This window comes from Manacus candei, unplaced genomic scaffold (genome assembly GCF_025592945.1).
Source record: "Manacus candei isolate 608988 ecotype Guabito, Panama unplaced genomic scaffold, ASM2559294v1 h1tg000005l, whole genome shotgun sequence".
Classification (NCBI taxonomy): domain Eukaryota; kingdom Metazoa; phylum Chordata; class Aves; order Passeriformes; family Pipridae; genus Manacus; species Manacus candei.
Genome location: NW_026138053.1, coordinates 23,324,442 through 23,347,888, shown reverse-complemented (window position 1 = coordinate 23,347,888; position 23,447 = coordinate 23,324,442). Strand labels below are relative to the sequence as shown.

At 46.5% G+C, this 23,447-nt stretch overlaps 1 protein-coding gene across 2 annotated transcripts; it reads left to right on the top strand.

Annotated features, from left to right (window-relative positions):
• The first annotated feature begins 4,934 nt into the window (after positions 1-4,934).
• Positions 4,935-23,406, top strand: TMCO1 (transmembrane and coiled-coil domains 1). 2 transcript variants are annotated; one of them, XM_051807220.1, is made up of 7 exons: positions 4,947-5,102; positions 6,424-6,501; positions 9,767-9,826; positions 13,033-13,079; positions 13,688-13,755; positions 17,315-17,459; positions 23,074-23,406. In XM_051807220.1, the coding sequence occupies exons 1-7, from the start codon at positions 5,033-5,035 to the stop codon at positions 23,170-23,172; spliced, it is 567 nt and encodes a 188-aa protein (XP_051663180.1). In that variant the 5' UTR covers positions 4,947-5,032; the 3' UTR covers positions 23,173-23,406. The 2 variants fall into 2 exon arrangements, with proteins under 2 accessions (XP_051663191.1, XP_051663180.1); XM_051807231.1 differs by lacking the exon at positions 17,315-17,459 and having other exon boundaries at positions 4,935-5,102.
• The last annotated feature ends 41 nt before the right edge of the window (positions 23,407-23,447 follow it).

Below are 23,447 nucleotides of genomic sequence, written 5' to 3'. Positions count from 1 at the left end.
CGTGTCCCCCACGAACCTCCATTGCGTGTCCCCCACGAACCTCCATCGTGTGTCCCCCACGCTGGCCGAAAAGGCCAAGGGCATCCTGGTTTATATCAGCAACGGTGTGGCCAGCGGGACCAGGGCACTGACCATCTCCCTGTTCTGGGTGCTGCTGAGGCACCTCAAATCCTGGGGTCAGTTTGGGGCCCCTCACGACAAGAAAGACATTGAGGTGCTGGAATGAGTCCAGAGAAGGGCAGCGGAGCTGGAGAAGGGTCTGGAGCACAAGTCTGGTGAGCAGCTGGGGGGGCTCAGCCTGGAGAAAAGGAGGCTCAGAGGGACCTTATTGCTCTTGACAACTCCCTGAAAGGAGGTTGTGGACAGGTGGGAGGTGGCCTTTTCCCCCAGGTAACAAGTGATAGGACAAGAGGAAATAGCCTCAAATTATTCCAGCGGGGTTTCAGATATTTGGAAAAATTTCTTCACCCAAAGGTGTAGCTGGGCATTGGAACAGATTGCCCAGGGAAATGGTGGAATCACCATCCCTGGAAGCCTTCAAGAACCGTGCAGATATGTCACTTAGGGACACTATTTAGTGGCAAACACAGTAGTGCTGGGTAAACGGTTGGACTTGATCTTAGAGGTCTTTCCCAAACTTAATGATTCTGTGATTTTCCCACCCCATCTGGGCCCTGGTCCTGGGAGCACTTAGAAGTGCTTAATAACAACCCAAAAGCAGGAATAAAAATTATGCTTATGTCTTTGGCAAATGGACCCGTCTGGGAAGAGTCATGACTGCTCTGGAGGCCACAATTCAGTCAAAATGCTCTCGACAAAATGGAAAAAGACTCTGCAAAATGTGGGGTGCAATTCCATGCAGACAAGTGCAAAGTACTGTACTTAGGTAGGGATAATGATCTGTGAAAATGCAAGATGGGAACCCTGCTGGCTAGCCAGGCCTTTTGCAGATAAAGATCCCGAGTACAGTGGATCAAAGAGCCGATTTGGTGCTGCAGTGAAAAAGGCAGACTGTCTCACTGGGGCATATAAACGTTGGCAGGTACTGTGTTTTGAGAAAGGTGAGGCCTGATGGAGAGACTGCAGCAGGGTCTCAGGAAAAGCCCGGGGCCTGGTTTTGCAGGACTGCAGGAACCATCCGTGTTTAGTTTGGGGAAGGTCCCTGCAGGGCTGTAAGGCTGCGGGGACACGATAACCATTTCCAAATACATAAAAGGCTTCCACAAACAGGAAGGGAATACCTTTATCTTCCCCGTGGGGATTAGAACAAAATGTTGCCAGCTCAACACTGTAAGAAGGGCAATTCAGGATAGTCATTCAGGGACATTTTCTAGGTGTGAGAATGGTTAAGTCCTAGAACATGTTGTTTAGGGAGAGTAAGGACTCTAATCCACAGAGGATTTAGAAAAAAAAAGCACTAGGCAAGCTCCTGTGTAGAAGATGTTTAATGGAGCTGATCCTGCATCAAGGCAGGAGATGGCCCAAGCAATGCTCCAAGGTTCCTGGCAGCGCTGTACATAGGATTTGAACTTTCATTTATGTTTTTAACTTTCTACTTCAACAGAGTGAAACAGCTGTGGAAATGTTTGCCAGAGAGGTCCCACACCCCAGCCCTCATCACGCAGGATGTGAGAGAGGAGCTCCTAGGATGTTGTGGCCCCTCTCTGCCCACCATTCCTAATTCCTCTGCAACAGTGCCCTGCAGACTGTGGCTTGTGCCATGGGAGCATGGCACTGCATGTGGCTGCTGCCAGGGGAGGAAGTGCTATATGTGGATGAGAACTTCCTGCGGGGATGAATTCCAGTGGATTCCCATGGCCCCCTGCCAGTTTCCAAGCCCTGAACATGGGCACAGCTCCTGTGCACACCCCTGGGCCCTGGGAGCTATTCACAGCTCTTCTTCTTACCCCTGCACTGACACAGCCGTATCTGAACGACAAAACCCCATCAGTACAGTGAAACCTTCAGGTTCTTTGGTCCTCCTCGTGCCTACACTCGCTGCTGCCCTGCTTGGGGACAGACCAAACCCTCTGCTGTGCTGCAGCTGTTTCAAGCTGTGCTGTCTGTCCTGAGAGTCTCTGTAGGATGCCCGTTGTGGCATTTCACCTCCAGGTCCCCTTATTGCTTGATATGTGGCAGGAGCAGACGCACCTGCAGGGGGAAGAATAAGTAAATACCCCTTGATGGGCCTTGAAGGGGTATGAGCTAAAGATAACCAAGGCTTATTTAGAACACAAGACGAACTTGCAACGGCTGGAAGTGAATCTAGTCCAAGTCCCAGTTAGTTTCAGACAGCACCTTTCCTCAAAACTGAGAATTTTACACACTTTTCCTAGCTGCTGGTCATTAACACACCGTGCAAAGCAATTGAATCTTTTGTTCGGTTTAAGTCTGGAGACTTCAGTATATGAAATCTACTGGGACATGTGCCTCTCTAATCTAGTTTCAAGGTTACTTCCATAAATATTACCTCTGCTGTTTCTAGAATGTTTATAGACTGCACTGGCCCTTAACTCATGTGTCCAGAACTGTGTATTATGCCAATAGTTTTCTCATATCCCAGGCTGTTACATCGAATCTAACTGCATCCAACTCTCATCTGTCCTTTACAAGTTGATCAAAGCACATAGTGCTGTTTTAAAAAGGAAATACCATTGAGAGTAATATGCTATCTGTTGTCTGAAAAAACCCTGCTGATAAGGATCCTGGTGTGATTCAAAATGACAGGATGAAATTACAAAGAGACCTTGTCACCTCTACCTCCAGTTCAAAGCAGTGACACTAGAGAGGAAAGAGGTTCATGCCACTGACTGTCTCCTCCTGGCCTGGCTCTGCCAAAACACCACATTCAGTATCAATAACTGATATTCTGTGAATCATTTCCCACAGCAGTATAAGAGAAAGTATTTCAAAATGCTGCTTTGATTGATGTTGATACATCTCACAGCCAGGAAAGCCAGGAAGCTCTGAAGAGAGAGAGAGAAAGGGTGGAGGATGGCACACAGCACAGGGAGGTGCATGAGGTGGCACACAGGAGGGCACAAAATAACAGAGAATCACAAAATGGCCTGTGTTGGAAGGGACCTTGAAACTCATCTTGTTCCAGCCCCTGACATGGGCAGGGAGACTTTCCACTAGAACAGGTTGCTCCAAGCCCCATCCTGGCCTTGAACACTTCCAGGGATGGGGCAGCCATAGCTTCTTTGGGCAGCATGTTCCAGTGCCTCACCATCCTCACAGTAAAGAATTTCTTCTATATATCACAAGTCCTGCTATATCATCAGCTGTCAATATCTTCCCACTGCTCACCCTAAACTGAAATATCCGTCCTTAATTTCATCCCTGTCTCCCTGATGGCTCTGAATCCCATTGGACTCGTGTGGCTGATGTTCAATTCTCCCTGATGTTGCAGAAAGCTCCCCGTGCCCAGAGACAGCACTGGGACTTTCCTTGGGTGCTTATCTGCAGCTTTCAGTGACTGACTCACTGGCAAGCACCTGCACACGTGTGGCTTTCATATTTCCTCATGGGCATGTTACCAGGCTCTGGAGGGGTTGTTTGCTGTCTAACCTCATGCTCTCACTCATTGCTTGCACTGTCTCCTCTGAACTACAGTTTCTCACTCTCCTTCTGATCAGAGTGTTTAATTTAAGGGTGATAGGCTTTTTACCTTCCCTGTTTTTCACTCAGCTCTGCCCGTGTAATCCCACAGCGCATCACTGTCACTGATAGCAAACTTCTCCGTTATGTAAGGACAGGCACAAACCTGCCCTTCCCTGCCTGCCCTGTTTCCTTTTCTGTATTTCTGCTTTCTAGGTCTCCTCACCCCATTAGAACCCGTGGATTTGGTCTAGTTCTGCTGCTTCAGGTGTAACCGCTGGAGCCTCAATAAAAGTCAATTAAGTCTCTCTGCCAAATCCTTGCCATTATTGCACTGTCCTCATTAACGTTCTTCTTAGCCTCATCCCATCTGTGAATATTTTACACACACAGAGCAATAGGAGATTTAATTCCCTGCTTCCAGCCCTGTGAATCAGGAAATGCTGTACTGCACTGCTGGCTGTACAGGGGACAGCAACAGCCCCTGGTATAGGGCAGATTAGAATAGTCCTAAATATTTGATCACAAAAAATGCCTCCTGGTGGGCTGCCTTAACAGGATATTCCTAGAATCACAGAATGGTTTGGGTTGGAAGAGTCATTAAAGATCATCTCGTTCCATGGGGAGGGCCACATTCCACTAGACCAGGTTGCTCCAAGCCCCATCCAACCTGGCCGTGAACGCTTCCATTCATGCCACTGGCAAATTCTCTCAGGGCAGGGTTTTAGAAACCAGGAAGGCTGTTCCAAGCCAAACTCTTTCCGAGGGGTACGCTGAACAAAAGCAAACGCCTTGTACACCTTCCCCTCCGAGCGGCTCCAGGCACCACATCCCACCAAGGCGCAGGGAGGGCGGCGCTGGCTGCACACACCCGGACTTTATACTCTCAAACTGCGCCAGGGGAGGTTCAGGTTGGACATTAGGAGGGATTTCTTCACAGAAAAGGCGATAAGACGTCAGGACAGGCTGCCCAGGGAGGCGGCGGAATCACCGTCCCGGAAGGGGCTTAAGGAAAGACTGGACACGGGTCTAGTTGACAAGGTGGTGTTGGATGGTGACAGGCTGGGCTCGATGATCTCGGAGGTCTGTTCCAACCAAACTGATTCTGTGTTTCTGTGACCCCCACCCCACCGCGGGCACCACCACGCCCCGGTGTGCGGGGCTCGGGGGGCGCTGAGGCAGAATCACACCCAGACCGCGCCCGCCGCCATCACAGAGGAGCTCCCTCACCGGCGGGCGGCGGGGCCCGCGACGTGATTGACAACCGCCTCAGCCAATCGGGCAGCGCCACCCCGAGCTTCCCCGCCCCTCACCCAATCCGGAAAAGCGGATGGTGTCTTCCGGTGGTTGCTAGGCAACGCGGAGAGGCAGCTTCCGGGTGTCGGGTGCACTTCCGGGTGCGCGGCGGCGCTGCCGGGGCGGGGGCACCACCATGAGCACCATGTTCGCTGACACTCTCCTCATCGTCTTCATCTCCGTGTGCACCGCGCTGCTGGCCGAGGGTGAGCCGCGGAGTCCGCGGGGGCGGCTCCCCGAGCGCCGCGAGGGGGCGGCTGGAGGGGGGCGGTTGGAGGCGCTGGGGCTCAGGGCCGCCTGAACCTCACGGGCACCCTGGAGGACAGCGGTGAATAAACCCCGAACAGCACTGGGTTGTGGTGCAGAGGAGTTGGGTTGTTCCCTCTCGCAGGAGGGGGGGAGGATGAAGGAGGACACGGTGGTTTTCCACCGTAGCTCTTGTGGGAAGGATGTGAAGAAACCGCCTGAACGTGCGACGGTGGTGGCTTAGGCTGCTTGAAAGGACTTTTTGTTTTTAAGTGGTTGAAATAGGTGCAGCTTTTTAAGGATGAGTCGGATAGGTGCCTTTTTGGGGTAGTCACAAGCCAGAGGCCCCTTTCCTGGCACTGAGCTGTATCCCTAAATCCCCTTTATCCTCTCTACCCCCAAACCTTCATCCCGGAGCTGCAAGACACCACCTTTGTGCATCCCAACGGAGGGTCCCCAGAGGAATATGGCACTGGCCCTCTGGGAGCCCTCCTGGCATTAGGGGTTGTACTGTGTACACATCCTCTGCCTTTCACAGCACGGAGCTGTGTTGACCTGGGAAGTGTTTACAGGGTTCCCTTGCCTGCAGCTCGTGATTCCAGGGACTCAGCAGCACAGCCCTGCTGTCAAGACAAAGACAAAAAAAAAAGGGGCCAAGAGTTTTGTGTAGGGGCTGATACTGAGCTGCTCACAAGCCTCTTGTGGCTCAACTTGTTTTTATGATGTTTAAGTGCGAGAAATTTAGACTGGAGAAACTTTTGAAGTCTCTTCCAGTCTAGTCTCATATCTTAATTTACCTTTTCAAAATGTGATGCTGCTAATGGACAGGTCCTGGTAGGAGCAGGAATTATTCATCAGGCCTTAATTAGGTGGTGTGAAAAAGCAGAACACAAAGATGTTTATTGCCTTAATCAACCCTTGATTTTTAAGGTGAGCAACAGCTGGTAAATATGAGCATGAGGGAACTGAAGCTGGTCAATTTCTGAAGACATTTATTTTATATGTAGTTCATATATAAAATTAAGAAGTAAACAAGTTTTTTTTAGTGTTATATATAGCTTATTTCATAGTTTATTTTACAGTTCTGTTTTACCTGAAACATGCGAAGGGGATATGAAGGAAAGGGATGATACCTCTTGCTGGTGCTTTGTGCTGCCTTGGCTGTGCTGTGACATGTTTTTGTAGACATAGTGTTTAATTTTTGCATGTGCATTTGCTCACTTGCATCACTTGTTATTGCAGGAGGCCTTTGCTTACCTGGTTACTTGCTGTTTGTTTCAGGTATCACTTGGGTGCTGGTTTACCGGACAGACAAATACAAGAGATTAAAGGCTGAAGTGGAAAAGCAGAGCAAGAAATGTAAGTACCCTACAGACATCAGAGAACGTGTCCTGCTGCTCCTGCTTTAGCAGGTGTCAGATTGAGTAATAGCTGTGCCCTGAGAAATTCCTGCAGGGAGTGAGAACTTTCTGCAGCTTGGATTTCATAGGAGCCAAATTCTAGAAGTTACATAAATCTGTAGTGAGGGGACTTTGTCCTTAATTCTTGTCTTTTGCTGGAGGAAGCTCAGCACAAAGACCTGTTGCCTTGTCTGAATTGCCCCTCCTGTTAATGGAGTAAGAGATGGGTACTGGCATCTGTTTTTCTGAACAGGAGTGGCTAATGTCTGAAATAAATGCCTGAAGTGTGTTCGAAGATGCAATTTCTGCCTTTCAGGGGTGAAAAGGTGAATTTGAGGTCTGTTGTGAGAAAGTTCTGGGGTTGAGTAATGAATAACATGAGAGGAAAGCATTATGTGTGAGGATTAGAAGTGATAATTAGTGACGGGGGGGGGGGATGAGTAAAGACCAAGTCATCATAGAAGGTCTGAGCTATCAGCTGATGTAAAATAAATTATACTAATGTAAACTGAAAACTAACAGAATTAATTAAGGAAATAAGCTCCATTTTCATTCCATGGGGAGGACATGAGAGAGACCTGGGAGCGGTTGAGCAAAGGATGAGGGAAGAAGGGGAAAAGGGAGCTGAGGGTGAGCAGTCAGAAGATGAGCTTTGGATATTAAGAGAAATGGTGAAGGAGAGGGGCTGATCATGAAGTGTTTCAATGGACCTGTCTGTACTGGAAGCCAAGGAGTAGAGGAGAAATTCATCTGACCTTTCAAACTCAACTATGTGAACCCTACACAGGTTAGAGCAGTAGGAGACTGCACATGACAACTGGAGCCAAAACAGAGCTGGTTTTACCTTAAAAATATTTCACTGGGGTGTCAGTGCTCCTAATGCACGAGAGAACAATATCATCACTTATTGCTCTTGCCTGTCCAGCTCATTCCAGCCTTCCCTGAGGCAAAATAAACTGAGGAGTTCAAGTGTAGTCGTACTTGTATCACAGCTCCTACATTGGGGCTTTTGTCACCACGGCAGCAGCAGACAAGGATTGCATCTCCGCCTGCCTCACTTTAATCCCACTTGTCCTATGTGCACGATGGAATTAGCCCCAAAAGAGCCAGTTAGGGAAGTAGTTGAAACCCAGCTGAAAACTTAATGTCCTTGTGTGTTTGTGCTGTTCAATTCCGAGGGCAGTTAGCAGGGCTTAATCTCTGGGGCTTAATGACTGCTGTAAGAGTTTAATGCTGTTTGTTTTTATAGCTCTCCTGGTATCTAGGCTATCATCTGTGAAGGGAAAGACCTGAGGTTCATGCATCTCAATTAGTTTCTGATCTCCTTGTTCGTTTCCCCACCCCCAAGAAAAAAAAAAAAAGGTAAAGCTAAATAAGGAGTCACTAAAAATTCAGCTTTGCTTTTCTTTTTCCTTCCCCTCCTGTTCTGAGGACAGCTGGCTGACCTGGTGGCTTACAACTTGCTAAGTGGACCACTCGAGCCACACCTTTCAGCTGTTATCTAACACATCTGAAACAGGAAAAAACACATTTGAGATCTTTGAGCTCTCCCATGAGAGTCCTAGTGATCCTTAGCATTTGCAAAAACAAAGGGGCCCGAGTAATGTGCTTAAGGAGACATTGTTACTCCTTAGTTTCATCTCTTCCTGTCCTCCTGGGGAGGAGGCACAGTTGTCTGAGGCTGCTGCAGAGATTGTAGTCCGTGTTCTGGGGGTAGATTTGCAAGGCTGGAGGCCATCCCTGGAATTTCTGCTGTGTTGTCACGTATGTTCCCGTGTCTTTGGAGACTGCTTGACACTCTGTTCTGCTGGAACCATAGGAGAATTGGGGCTGTTCCTTTGGGTTGGCATAAGGCTGTCTCGAGTTTAGAGTCAGGGGCCATGGGGTTATGTGGACCAGGGTAGGGGGGGACTGATCAGGTTTCCTCAGCTGGCAAAAGGAAAGTTATGGAGAGAGCCTTCTGTGACTGATGGGTTCGTTGAGTCATCTGGCACCTCTCTCCAGTATTCCCTAGGGCACAAGCTCCCTGTTTTTCTCCTTGTTTCAGCCTGCCTTTCGGAGATGCAGTTGTTCTTAGGAAAAAGCAGTTGTCTCAATACATTGCCATGGAAGAGATGATGTTCAGGTAACTTGTCTGGGCCAGAGTGATTTTTCTGAGCAGTTGTGACTGACTCACAGGCATTGAGTAGGGCAGTTCTACAAATCCTTGTGTGGTTTGGAAGTCTGGCTGGTCTTTATTTCCTCTGTGCTTTGAAATCAGGGCTAGAAGGTCTGTGCTGAGCTGGTCCTTCATATGGGAGGACAGTCCTAGTGCTCAGGTATCTGTGAGCTAACAATGAGCCAAATCTCTGTTGATAAGGTAGATATGGTAGATGCAGTTTACATAGATAAAGGAAAAAAAGGGCTGCTATCTGTTGCTAGATCATGGTCATGCTTTATCATCCTCACTTCTTGTAGTACTTTTGTTATAGTTCTTGAATTAAAAATGTCTCTTACTTCCTGGAGAAACCTTGCTGTCAGCAGAACATTTGCAGACGAGCAGCACATTTACCATGTTACAAGTGCACTGTGCTGGCTCTACGTGAGCCTTGCTTGCTGCAGTGGTAGTGGGTTGCAGATGCCTGGTGAGTGTCTGATTTGGGGTTTTATACCTTAGAGCTTAGGCTCCTACTTTAAAATATTGCAAATACTTCAGTACTAATTGATTGAAGAATGGAGGGGCTGTGGCTGACTGCTTGGGCAGCGTTTCCCCTGAGAATGCCGGCCTGGGGAGAAGGGATGTGCGAGAACACAGGCTGTCCTGTATTCTGCTTCCCACTGCAGATAATTGTGAGCAGAGCTGACCACAAAGCTCTTTTCATTGCACTTGCTGAATCAAAAGTACTGTCTAGTACTAATGACAAATCAGCAAGGGTCACTTGAGCCAAAATTGTCCCCAGACTGCTCAGTCTACAATGTAATGGGCTCTTGACAGGGTTCTAAATTAACCCTTTAAATATGTTGATATCTTATCCAGGGTTTTGAGTTTTTTAATTGTAGTTTTTAATTGATTGGTGTAATCATCCCTGATAGTTGATAACTTACTGATTCTGAGTATGTTCTTAGTCATAGCTAGCTGCTTTGTGCCCCACTTCTCTACAGGAGTAAAATGTTTTGTTTGGTGTGTGGAAAAGAAGTGGTGGTATCCCTGTGCAGAAATGATGGAATATCTTTTCATTTGGCAGTGGAAAAGAAGAAGGAAACGATAACTGAATCAGCAGGCCGACAGCAGAAAAAGAAGATAGGTAAGACTGGTGCCTCAGAAATGAGGGAAAGCTGAGAAACTTGAGTCATGATCCTTTCAAAAATATTTACTTATTTTGCCTTACTCTTCCAAGGCAGGAGACATCCAGCCTTCTGATGGCTTTGGTCACATGGGCAGATCACTGAGAGGAGCAGCACTGCTTCCTGAACTCATTGACTTTCTCTCCCATTTTAGCCATGATTGTTATTAATTTCTCTTGTCAAAGCTCTTTGCAATGCACTGGCAACTTGCAATAGCTGTAGGACTCTGTGATTGTAATTTTTGGATCTTTTTTTTTTTTCCCCCTCGTTTGAACACTTCAGAGCTGAAGGTGTTTATGTTGACTGTAACTGTCCTTAGATTTATCTCAAATTTGATAAACTAGTTTTGCTCAATTTTAGGCAGTGATTTATTTTTCCATTCTTTTTCACTGTCAATAAGCTGAAGTCTTCCTAAGTAAAGGTAACTCTTTAAGTACTGAACTAAGCAAGAACAAGGTAAAGAGATGCTTAAGGGACGTGAGCTTTTAGGAAGTTCTGTTATCTGCAGGACTTGCAACGTGCAGCAAAGCTCAGTTAAGTTATTACAGAAATTGTGGCAGGAACACTTCTGAGAGCTCCTGGGAGTTGGTTTCCTCATTCCTCTGTAACTCCAGGTAGCTGGATTAGTCATTTGATCTGTACAAAGCTTGGGAATTATAAACACATCTTCAAACAGTTCTTCCTAGGTAGAAAACCTGTTGTCCTTAGATTCCTGAAGGGACAGGAGCCAAACGCTTCCTCTTGTGTGTTTTCAGTTCTTCATCTTGAATAATCCCTGTGTGGGATGAACACTGCCTGGTGGATAAGGCAACTTTGAAAGTGACCCTGTGTAACAACTACACATAACATTAAAAAGTGTGACAGTGGCTTTTTTTTTGCAGGGCACCATCCAAGCTATGTTCCTAGCAGACAATATTGTACTTGTGCTTGGACTAAACTAATAAACAGTAGAATCTGAGGAATTCAGATGCTCCACCAATTTTTTTATACACTGAAATAATCTTGTTTTGCTGATGGAAAAACAAAGCACAAAGGGACTAAGATCAGAACTTAGGAAGTGACCACTGATTTTGTTTGCTGTGATGCTTGCTGGCCAGACCTAAGATACTGAGGCTGATTTTTTTTATTTTTCCAAGTGCTGCATAACTTCAGTATCTCATTTGTTTTCAGGCAAAGCTGAATTCCTGATGTTTCTGAAAAATTAGGCCCTAAATGTCAAGCTGGACTTCCAGAAAATGACTCACAGCTGTTAACTGCTTTTGAAATCTCTGATTTCAGTAACTGTATTGGATGTCAAATCACTCTGCAAGATGTGGCATTGTTGTAACAGCAAATTTACTTGTGCTGGAGTGCCTCTGAATTCTACCATTTTAGTTAACGAGAAATAAATATTGACTGAGGCTTTCTGGATAAGTAGCAGCTGTGGTACAGACCTGCCTCAGTTGCCATCTGTTCTGTGCACAGAGTAAGACAGGAGGTGTGTGGATGATATTTCTTGGTTTCATAAGGGGTGAATCATGCATGTGCACAAGGAGGTAGGGTGAAAGTTGCAGGAGAAGGCTTAATTTGGTGCTTCCTACTTGTGAAACTTCAGTTCACTTTACACTTAAAAATTTCAGTCACATCGTGTCTAAATCACCTTTTGACACTGCTGGGAACAGGACACCTTCAACATTGTGGTGTGGCTTTTTGTCATTTCATCTTAAGAAATTAATTTGTTAGCTTAAACTTTGCTACTGCTTTCTGTTTCCATGTGCCCCTGGAAGGAAAGACAGTGACATTATCAGGAATCCACGTGAGTGCTGGATGAACAGTAACACCCAGAGCCTGTTTGTTTGGAATTTGTAGAAATAGGTGAGAGACAGTTCAGGTGTATTGGGGGATCACAGCTGTGTTCTTTTCCCTGTGTAACCTTTAGCCCACCTAAAAAGATGGCTAGTTATGTAGCAGAGGGGAAAAAACAAGTATTTGTGCCAAATGTGATTCCTGAAGAACTGGCTTGAGGTTGCTGAAATGTCCCAGAACAAAATTCTCCACCTGGGTCAGGAAGCAGGTGTCTGGAAAGTTCCTGCCAGAGTGGATGGTTTGTAGTTAGGAGCAACTGAAAATAGCCAAGAGGATTCTAAGAAATTGGGTAGGGGTGTTGCTGTAGCTTTTTGTAACACTGTGAGTCTCTGTGCTTAGAGAGAGAATTGTGGAGCTTCTGTTTCATGGGCCTCTTGTACTGAAACTTCAGTGGGATCCCTGGAAAATCACACTTGACAGTCCTTCTGCGTCACTCCCTCTTCATTCACACTGTTCTTTTGATATTTCTTCATCATCCACATCCTTACTTCAGCTGGGTGTTGCTCCCAAGCCCTGGCTGCCCCTCTGGATCCTCAGTCTGAGAGGAGCACAGGGGATGATGGGGACATGGGACAAGAAAGGTGACAGGTAGTGGATAATGCTCGAGGCCAGAGCAGTCCTCCAATGAGGGGCATGGAAAATGTCCTCTCTGATCTCTGAGTATCTTTGAAGTTTGTGGTGACTTAAGGACAGACTAAATTTCCAAAGGAGTATTTTAAAGTATTTTCTGCAAAGCACAGTAATACACACATTACTGAATCTCATGTAGGAAATCTATCTTTGGAGAACCTCCTAGGTGTGACAAGAGTCCAAAATTCGTTACCGAAACAAGCAGGATGTTGGCATTGCTGAGGTGCAGCTCCCAGCTCTCTGTGTTGTTTCAAAGTCCCTTCTGACACCTCCAAAATGAAATCTTTACTTACACAACGTATTTACAGTGGTGTGTGGCAAACTGAGACCACTTTCTTTGGGAACTGTGATATAGGGGCACTGTCTCTGATCTCTGGCTATAGTGTTCATGCTACTGTGTCGGTTGAGTTAGCAAATCTGACATTCGGTGCATTTCTTTCAGAAGTGCTGAATGTGTGATTCCAGCCACCTCCTCTCTTTGTGCCAGCCTTGCTGCACGTTGCTGTGGTGGAGAAATGGTTGGCTATGTACAGTTTTTTTCACTTTCTACTGTCTGGCAGAGGGAGCTGGAGTTGATTTTGGAAGTGTTATTTGTTTGCACAGCCAAAAAGGTTAAGTCTTCCTGGAAATGAAAACACTCTGGTTTCTAGGTTGACAGAACTGATTATAACTGTTGTTTTTGTCTTTGCAGAGAGACAAGAAGAGAAGCTGAAGAATAACAACAGGGACTTGTCAATGGTATGAAAATTAAACCCAGTTCCCAACTGCTGGGGATTTCAGTCAGTTTTCCAGCAGAAAGGTTTTGTTCAACTGGCAGACATAGCTGCTTTTCTTCCTGAAAAGTCCTTCTGGTTTTTCTCTAATAATTCTCTACAGATTTTAGTGTGAGCCACAGAGTTCTCCAGCAGTTACTGCCTCATCTCTCATGCCAAACCTTAGCCATTTTCAGCTTTATAAGTCTCCGTGATGTTTTCAAAGTAGAATTTGTCTGACTTCTTGTAACTTCAGTCATTGTAATGATCCCCTGCTGACTGGTTGTGTAGGCTTAAGGAAAAAAAGAGCCTGTAGAAGGTAACAGGAAAATTCTAGAGCACTTTTTGGTTTTGTCTCCCTGATGCAATTCCTCACATCAGTGACCTACACTGTGCCTGCCTTTGTACCCAGCTGTTGACCGAACTTATCTTTGGGAGTTCTTCAATCACTTTTATAATCCTTCTGCCTTCTGGGTCATCATTTTTCCCTGTAGATTTCAGTGATCTGTACAAAGCCTGTTCATGAGGGCGTGAGCTCATAATTCTTCAGTGTAGGCCTGTTGTTTTGATTATCTCTGACCTTTCTGCTTGCAGGTCCGAATGAAATCCATGTTTGCCATTGGCTTCTGCTTTACTGCCTTGATGGGAATGTTCAACTCCATGTAAGTATCAACTTCCTGGATTTTTTTCTTAAATTTTTGTGGTGAATATATTCTCCACCTTCCCTTTATCACCTCAAATGTTGCAGTGACAGAGTCCAGCCAAGAACCATAACTAATCTGTATAAAATGGATCAATATTTCATATGAAGATGGGGTGGTTTAGCCACCACATGCACGTTCTGCTCAAGAGGGAACATTGAATACTGAAGACAATCAAGCTCAGTAAATTGCATTCAGTCTAGACACAGCTCTAATATCCTTTCTGTGTGGGAACATCCTGATTAGGGCAAGTCTGGGAGATGTCAGGCAAGCAGCTTCAGTCTTCAGCTACTTTGGCTTGACTATAATAGTGTGACCACAGAATGCTCTTGCAAGCAAAACTGGGTCAGCTCCCTTGTCCTTAGAAATGAGCTGTAATTGCAGAGTTTGTTGTTGCCCTACTTAAGGTGATCAGAGTCCAGATATTGGCAGGTCCAGGCATGGGCTTCAATCTCCCTTTACTGTAAAAGTGACCTGGGATAGATCCAGTTAAAAAAAAAAAAACACCAACCAAAAACCCAAAGATAAAAACCCCCAAACTGGTTTACACGGTTATAGAAAGCTTTGTTTCAGGTATGCAAATCTGAAAGACTTGTGCTCGACTTTTAAAACTTGCTTCACTTAAAATGTGAACTGTTGGCTGTTAAATCTGAAGATGACATGGATATGATTAGGATAACCTGTAGGAGGTTGCTTGATATCTGGGCAATATGCTTGTCCTCCAGACAGGAATTTACATCGTTGGGCACCAGAGTCTTTGACCTCTGTGCTGGCAGTCCCTAGGATACAGTCAATTGTTATTTTACTGGAGATCTGTGGGTGGATAAATTGCAAACTTGGGGTAACATAATAACAGAAGTGCCACTGTGTGGATTCTTTATTTATTCAGCTTAGTCAGACTTCAGCATCTAGCATTCTCTGGGTGCTGGGAAGCTGAGCAGAGCAACACGGCACTAAAGGACTCTAAAATTTGGGTACAGTCTTGAGTCACTGATGTCTCATTTCACTGCAGCCCTGAGCAGGGCTGGAGGTGCATGGTGAGTCACATCCCCAGCAACAAGGTGTCTGAGGGGGATTTATAGTGCTGCACTCGAGGCCTTCAAGTGCTTGATGTGCTTATTTGGGTGCAATACAAACATCAAGACCACCCCTGCACTGAAACAAGTGGAAAAACAAAAGGCTTTACCCTACTCTGCCCTCTTTCCTATAGGGGGAAGAGGCAGTTGTTCTGAGTATGCTGTGCCCATCTAGTATTACAGAACTGTAAATTTATTAAGAGCTTTAGGAAGGAACTGATTTGGGTTAAATCCTTTGTGTCTCCTCCTTCCATAGATATTAACCTTAAAAAAAAAGAAGAAACCAGCAAACTTAAAACCCACCAAGTTTACTTGCCTTGTTCCTCTTTTGAGGATTCCTGCCCACAGAGATCATGCTACTAGACAGAGGCTTTATGTGAACCTTTGGGCATATCTTTCCTTTAACTGCCTCTTTCTTTAGAGGGAGCATGAACAGCAGAAGTATCCAGAGACCTCACTGATTGTTAGAGCTAGAATAACTTTCTTGCTATTAGCTGAGGTTATTGAATTAGAATCTAAAGATTTGACTGCCTGCCCTTTGGGGCTGCATAATTAAATCCTTGCTCCTGGTCTCAGTACAAAGTAGCCAGTGGACCTGAATCAAATGGCAGCTTTGGTGGGTGGTACCTGCACTGTCTGAAGCTGACAGTGGTTTGGTGGAGCTGGTTCTCCTGTACTGCCAGTCTCTTGACACAGTATAAAGAGCAGCTGCTTGTTGCAGGAAAAGCAGCTTAGTTGCGGATTTAGGAGGCTCTTAGACTTCCTCTTCTCCCTACTGCTGGTTCATCCATGGAGGCACTGTGGGTGTGGTACGAAAAGGAGAAAAAAGGGTGGCTGAGGCTTGCAATGGCTGCAGCCACATTCGCTGCTTTTCCTGGTCTTGAGTGAGGTCATGGCTTCAGGGGACAAAAGGAGCAAGGAATTGTGTGGAAGCAGCATTTTGTGCCACCCTTTGGACAAGTATTATGCAAATGCTGCTACTCTGTGGCTGGGCACCTCACGTTTGCCAAGTGCCAGCTCAGCCAAAATGGGAATTACTGGGATGAGCTGTTCTCCTTCTTAGCGTGTCAGTAGTAATGGGGCAGCAGGTTGGACCATGCTGGAAGGAAGCATCAAGAAGGCTGATTTAAACCCAAAGAGCAGAATGCTGTGCTCAAGACAAGCAGCTGAATGACTGTTGTGGCTTAAAAGGCAGCGAGATGTGTAGCAGTGGTGGCCTCCAAGCCACCAGGGATTTTTCCTGGGAGAGAAATTAGCTTCCGTGTGTCTCAATTCTCTCTTGCCAGAAACTTTTTAATGCAATCAATTCTCTGCCTTACTCTAGGAGTTGAGCATTTCAGTACCTCTTCATAACTGTGAAAACCTGCTGGAATTAAAAGCAGGTACCTCGGGGTGCTACTGCTGAAGTACTTGTCATTCTCACAGCAGGAATAACGTAGAATTTGAAGCCACTGGGGGATGTTACAGGGAGATAAACATCCGTTCCGAGCTCCTTTGCCAAACTGCCTGTGAGATGTAAACAAAGTTGGCGTGTGTTTGAGCTGTAGCTGTGTGAATGCATCTCCACAGGAAAGAAGGCTCATTTAGAATCTCTTGAAACAAGAAACACCTGTTCGAAAATCAGCACATGCAGAGAAAATAACATCCAAATATGCACATGCTGATGAGGCATCATACACACTCACTTCAAAAGATTGGGTTGACTGTCTGGCTTGGGAGAAATCTTTGCAAACTGGCCAGAATTCACACTCTGCTTGATGCCCTGGAATGTGGACCTGGAGGAATTCCAGGAGCAGGACATGCCGCTTGGAATATGCACTATCATCCTGCCTCTGCACTGCCTTGTCTTCAGAGCTAATGCAGAGAAGACTGGGGGTATTAAATGTGTTCTGTTGATGACCCTCTTGTGCTGAGGAGTGTGGTTGCTCCAGGAAAGAAAAAGGTGTCTTTTGATTTATTCTCTGCTTAAAAAATGCTCTTTTGCTTAAAGCAAAGAGTCTGTCTTGTTGCAGTAACTGCAATACAGCAGGGTGACAGTTATCCATCATCTGTTGAAGTGCTGACTGGGAACTGATCTGCTAAATTTGACTGTTAAATAAAACGCACCAGAAAACTACAAAATACCGACCAAGATTTTATGAAACAACAGCTTGTCCAGTCCATCACTTAAATCACTATGAACTTCCTTGACTGTGCCAAAACTGTTATTGAGGGAAGCCTCCTTACCCTGTGGGTGCTTGGGTGTGGAGGGTTTGGTGAGAGAGGCGTGCTCAGTCTCCTTGGTGGAGGGTATGGAGAGGTGGGCTGGAGAAGGCAGCAAGGCTTCTTAGCCTTCCATGTGGTCTCATCTGCTCTGGGGGCCCGTTGAAGATGCTCACTTGTTCTTTCCATATCCAAATGCTCTTTTACTGTCCCCAGTTGTGATCCAGTGCTCTCTTTTCCAGATTTGATGGCCGAGTGGTGGCAAAGCTTCCCTTTATCCCCCTCTCATACATCCAAGGTCTCTCCCACCGCAACCTGCTGGGTGAGGATTACACCGACTGCTCCTTCATCTTCCTCTACATTCTCTGCACAATGTCCATCAGACAGGTGAGCACATTGCTGTCCTGGAGCAGGGAAAGCACATCTCCATTCATGAAGAGGAATTTACTGCTGCAGTCCAGTATTGCACATATGATCTTTGATCCGTTGTTTGCCTTCATTCCTAGGCCTCATATTCAAAGCAATTCTAGGTTGAGATCATAAAAACAGTCAATATCCTGGACTGGCCTGGAAGACTTGACTAGAGACTTGCACCAGGACTCTAGGACAGAGTTGGCAGAAATGGATTCCTGATTTGTATGATAACTTTGTGGATTGCCATACCAAGAGATTGTCTCCATCAGAAGCCAATCTGAATCCTACTTTTTAGTAATTATGACTTTTACAGTAATGTGTGCATCTTTACAAACAGTAGCAGCTTTAGGGGAAATTTCCTTGGTGACTAGTAGTTCTATAAAGGTTTCATCAGTCCATGAAGTTGCTAAAAAAGTGAGGAAAAAGTTAAACCTGCTCTTTTGGGTTTGTCCTTCTTGTTTTTGCTGGCTGCCTGATTTTTTTCAGAGTCTTAAGAACTTTACCTTGGGTGTCAAGTCTCTCCCGGTGTCAGGGACTTGACAGAGACAGAGAGGGTCTGGTATGATAAGCCAAGAGTAGGATCCACACAGCTCTCCAGATTAGCTCAGTAGTCCCATCTTTTGGAAGAGGGTGAGGATATCAGTGAGGATAAGAGAAGTGCCTGTTCAGGAAGGTTCACTGGCAGCTTAAGTGGCAGAATGGCCAATGAGGACAAGAGGGCCTTCTCAGTGCAGCCAGAAGTTTACTTTGTTTTCCAGATTTTCCCAGATTAAAAGACTCTGGGGGCTGGATGAATGCTGGTGCAACTGGCTGCGAATTACCTGTGCTTCTGTATTTTGTTTGCCTTTTCTTTTATTTTCTTCCTGAATTCTAGCTGCTTTTACTTGGGGGGTGGCAGGGGACTTAGAAAGACTTATAGCACATCAGCATAGGGAAGTGATGTGTTATGCCAGATGCTGTCAGAAGTTAGGATGAGCTTCATGGAGCAGCTCCATAACAGAGACTTCCTTTAGTCACGAAGTGCATGCTAATAAATGGAATTCTCCATAGCCTTTTGTATTGGATGCTTGTGTCGAAATGGATCTGTGTCTGGTCCTGTGCAAAATTCTACATAACTGTAGAATAACTTATGTTGAAATGATCACTTGGAGTTCACCTGGCCCACCCCTCACTCCAGGCAGGCGCAGCTTCAGAGTACCAAAGGCCAGGGGATTCCTGACTGTTTGCTGCAAGACAAACTTTCACTTCCCAGTGACTTGGGAACTGGAGCAGTGTTTGCTGCTTTGAAAGAAATGAGACATTTTTAGCTCTTAAGATCCCCTTCCAGAATTCCTGGTATGCTGTAGTCTGATGCTGTTCCTTCAAGCAATCTTGTCTGGTGCTGCTCCGTGCTACTCACCTGTTACATGGGAAGTCCTCTCTTTGCAATGTTGCAAGTTACATGAAACTAAATAGCACTGCCAGCAAGATTTTTCTGCACCCATCTGGTTGATTGGGGAACTCCTTTGCTGGAAAATCCCCCATTTTTGTCCAAAAATATAATTCCTGTGGTTAGTCCTAGTCCTGGGAATTTCCTGCTGTTTCATATGGTGAAATTGGTGGATGGCATGAACTCAGAAAGGCTGAGCTCTTTGCAGTGGTTTGGCCTTTCAAGAGAAGTTCTGGGAAAAAAATTGCCCCTGTGCTTGAGAGGTCATGCTGGAGGCCCTGTGGAGGAGGGAAGTTAGTTTATTGCTTTGGAGAAGGGTGTTTGTGCTCCAAAGTGTTAGACTGCAGTCTGCATAATGCTGCCTTATCTACCTGATCATGGTTAGCATGAATTAACATGGATTCCTGCAGTTCTCCAGCTGTCAGGCACTTTCTTCCTCCTTGGTATCTGGAGGGAAGGGCAGGGACACTCCAGTTTGCTCAAAAGGAGGAACTAAAGCTGTGATTGCTGCTGGCATCCTACTCCTGGCTTTATTGCTATTTGAAAGAACCTAGGTGATAACAGCATTGGGAGGAGGACTTTGAAGTGCTGTGAGAGGCCAGGGGAGGGGGCATGAAAGTAATTAAGGGCTTAAAATGGTGCCAAAGACTTGCACTAAGTGTTTTTCAATGACCTTGGAGGTGAAAGTTTTGTGATCCTTTGTATTTCACTGTGTTCAGAAGGGGAAATCTTGCCATGTTAGCTTCAAAACAGCTGCTAGCCCAAGGGAGGAGAACTGATATGGGAGTTTGTGTCTGGCTTGATGCTGCTCACACAAGAGGAGGAGTGGAGATGTACCAAAAGTCAGGGAACAGGTTACAAACGAACTAAGGAGATCATACATCCTTCAGCCTTCCCTGGAGCTGCCTGTGAAGGGATCAATGGCAGGGAAGAGAGATGCTCCTGTGGAGCTCAGAGGTGGAGGAATTCTTGTGTGTGTGAAAAAGCAGTGACCTGATGTGAAATGCAGGGGAGTACGTGAGGGTGGGAGGCTTAACTGGACGGTGGTTACATTAGTGGGACAGGCAGGAGCAGCATCAGGCACTCTCTTCATGGGGCCCTCAGGCATGTGGGGGTGATAAACTCTTCAAACACTGACTGGGAAGCTTGCTGCCTGTGACCTGGCCAGCATCTCCCAAAATAGTCACCTCACAGTGAGTAACTTCCTTTGCGCTGTTCCCAGCTCTCCCTGGCACGTAAATCCTGTCTCCTAGTTCCTCCTGCCTTCCTGTTTGGAGAGAGGAGGGTTGCTGGGAGAGGCCTTCCAAGGGTCCTTGAGCTGTTGGGTTTCAGCTGGGAAAGTCTGCTGGGCTGGGTGGGAGGTGTAATGTCAGGGTTACATCCTCTGTCCCCGCTCCTGGTTCTGAGCTCCCAGCCTTCACCTGTGCTGTTTGGGAAGAGGGATATGCTGCTGTTCCTTGGGCGTTTGCTGGTCTTCACTTCCTTTTCACACGCATCTGAACTGTAGATTAGGCTGCTTGTCACTGAAACGTGTTCCCAGTGGGAAGGGGAGCCAGCAATTATCCCTCCTGCCAGGAGTGCACTTTCCCACAGAGCCTGGTCTTTAGGGCAGGGAGCCACTTGCTGCCTTGAGGCCCCTTCTGGGTTTGAAGACAAAAGCAGAAGCAGATCCTGTCCTTCCTGCAGTCATTTGAGGGAAGATCAGAAAAGCTTGGATGGGGAATTTGGATTTTTAGTCCTTCCTCCATGCTCTTGGAGGTAATGGTCATGTTTGTGTTGGAAGTAGACTCTGCAGACTTCCTTGTGTAAGGTGTCCCACAGCAGACAGGACAAGGTTTCTGCTGAACCTTGCCCCATCCCTGGTGTTTCCAGCTTTGTAGACTGCAGGATTGCTGTCCAGAAAAACTTGCTTTGGAGCTAGTGCATGATGCTATCTGCCTTCCACAGCATGGAGGGGACTACATGGAAGGATAATGCTGGAGACTGACTGTGGTCTGGAATTCACATACAGACTATCATCTCCCTTCCTCTTAGAACTGTTCAAGCAGTTGGAGTAAACTTTAGCACCACAGTTCTCCTCTCCCTCCATGCTGAAAGGAACAGGTCGGAGGCAGTGCACACTTCTTCGGTTCCATGGATTCTCTGCTCCACGGGTGAGCCGATAGGAAGATCACACGATACTGGTCCTGCCTGCTGCTGGCTCTGCAGCACCCTCTGGTGTTACTGGATCTGTCCCTCGGCTGCTCCCGTTTCCTCCTTTCTGTCCATTGCTTGACTAAGGAAGTGCCGAGGGGAGCAGCCTCGCAAAGGAGTTAAATGCTCTCGTATATATTCAGTTGCTGAACATCAGCCAGTGGCTGGGTTATGGACTTTTGGACCTCACATAGTTCCTCTTCAAGTGTTCCCCTCCTTTACTGTCATGCTTCTGTGTGGGCTGAAACCTTCCTTTTCATAGTCTCCACCTGGAATGATTCCTGGTTGTTTTATTTTAATGTAGCTACTGTGGAATTAGAAAACTATCTGCCTTTTCTTTTTCTTTTTTTTTTTTCTTTTTTTTTGTTTATTCTCCTTCCTGTCTGACATATCCTGACAGTTATTTTGCAGAGGACACTCAGGTTTGAAGAGAATCCTCCTTCCTCCTTTTGTTGTCTTAATAGCCAGGACTCAGCTGGTGACATAAGGAAGACACAGTTTTCTTCTTTCCCTTACATAAGATGTCCCTGTTGTGCCAGCACTGCAGGAGCAGCATCTTGAGCTGGAGTTCCTTACAGTGAAGCATGAAACCCAAAGATGGCTCTTTGTAGTCGTACTGTTGTGAAATTTAAAAGAAATTTCTCAAAAATCAGGAAAAACATAAAATTTAAATATTCTGCTGTGATTTTTTTTTTTTTAAAGCTTATGCCTGGCTCTGCTAATTAATTCTTTCCCTGTTTGTTGTTTTCCACTGAAACACCCTGCTGGGATGCAGATGAGGTCATCTCAATAGTCAGGTTTTGGGGTTTGCTGCATACGTCCTGTTATCGTGCATGTCTCCACCGCCCCATTGTTCTGTCTGCAGCACTAGCATTCATGCTAATTCTGTGCCTAAGCTCCTGACTTGGACTTGGCACACACTGTGGTTGCCATGCTGCTGACCCAAATTCCGGCTGCATTAGGAGAGGGCCTTCCTCGCCAGCTTGCAGACCCTCTGGCTCTGAGGGCCGCCATCAACAGTGCTTTCTGGAATTTGGGAAGACCAAGGGCTGTGTGGTGCTGCCTGTGAGCAGCTGTTGGGAACCTGCTCCTGAGTGTGCACTGCAGTTAAATTGCAAAGGTATCGTAGGTTGATTTTAAACCAAGACGTGCATAAAGACACTGGCAAGGCACCTGCCAGCTGACTGTGGGGTGTGTAGCTGCAGGTGGAAAAGAACCCTCAGCCAAAATGTGGATTTGGTAACCAGAGGCTTTTTTTGAGGTGGGGAAGAGTGGCCCAGCTCTAAATGTAGCTGTAGGGGAGGATTGTCTGGCTCTGTGCTAAGCTGGGTTGAACATACAGGGATAGAGGTCCAACAAACAGTAGCCAGATGGATAAGGCTGTGTGGGTGAAAACCTGAATCTGTTGAAACTAGTGGGGAGGTTTTACTTGTGCTACTGGAGAGGGTCCAGCAGAGGCCACAAAGATGATTCTGGGGTCAGAGCATCTCTCTAATGAGGAGAGACTGCAGGAGATGGGCCTGTTTAGTCTGGTGAAGAGAAGACTGAGAGGGGATCTCATCAACTCACATAAATATCTCAAAGGTGGGTGCCAAGAGGATGGTGCCAGACTCGGTTCACTGGTGCCCAGTGACAGGATGAGGAGCAGTGGATGTAAACTAAAGCACAAGGAACTTCACCTCAACAGGTGGAGGAAGAACTTCTTTACATTGAGGGCAGCAGAGCACTGGAGCAGGCTGCCCAGTCTCCCTCTCTAGAGACATTCCAAACCCATCTGGATGCATCCCTATGTCGCCTGCTCCAGGTGACCCTGCCTTGGCTTTGGGGGGGGTTGGACTGGATGACCTCCAGAGGTCCTTCCAAACTAACAATTCTGTAACTCTGTAAGCAGAGTTGGGATTTCTTCCTCTTTGTCTCCCTCATCATGGTCTGACACTATCCTGCTCTTTGTTCTTGTTTCCGCAGAATATCCAGAAGATGCTCGGTCTTGCTCCTTCCCGGGCTGCCACCAAGCAGGCAGGAGGCTTCCTTGGCCCCCCACCTCAGGCAGGGAAGTTCTCCTAAAGCACAGCCTTCATGGAAGGCCTGGCCAGTGCACTAGACTGCCTTTGGGAGGTAACAAGATGGGATTCCGCACCAGGCATCACCTGTCCAAACAAAACCAGGCTATGCAGTATTGAAATCATCATCCATTTGGAGTGTTCCACCAGCAGTTGATCGCTCATCAAACCAGGAAACATCTCTGAGAAGATAACTCGACCTTTTGTTTCTGAGAAATAAACGGCATGGGCATGTTAATTAATGAATGTGTCTTAATTGGGTGATGGAGCGCCGCCCGG

Bases quoted from the DNA above. Each gene is read 5' to 3' on its own strand.
- TMCO1 (XM_051807220.1), top strand. From the start codon at position 5,033: ATGAGCACCATGTTCGCTGACACTCTCCTCATCGTCTTCATCTCCGTG. The intron at 9,827-13,032 runs GTAAGACTGGTG...TTGTCTTTGCAG, and splicing joins ACAGCAGAAAAAGAAGATAG to AGAGACAAGAAGAGAAGCTG. The intron at 13,756-17,314 runs GTAAGTATCAAC...TCTCTTTTCCAG, and splicing joins ATGGGAATGTTCAACTCCAT to ATTTGATGGCCGAGTGGTGG.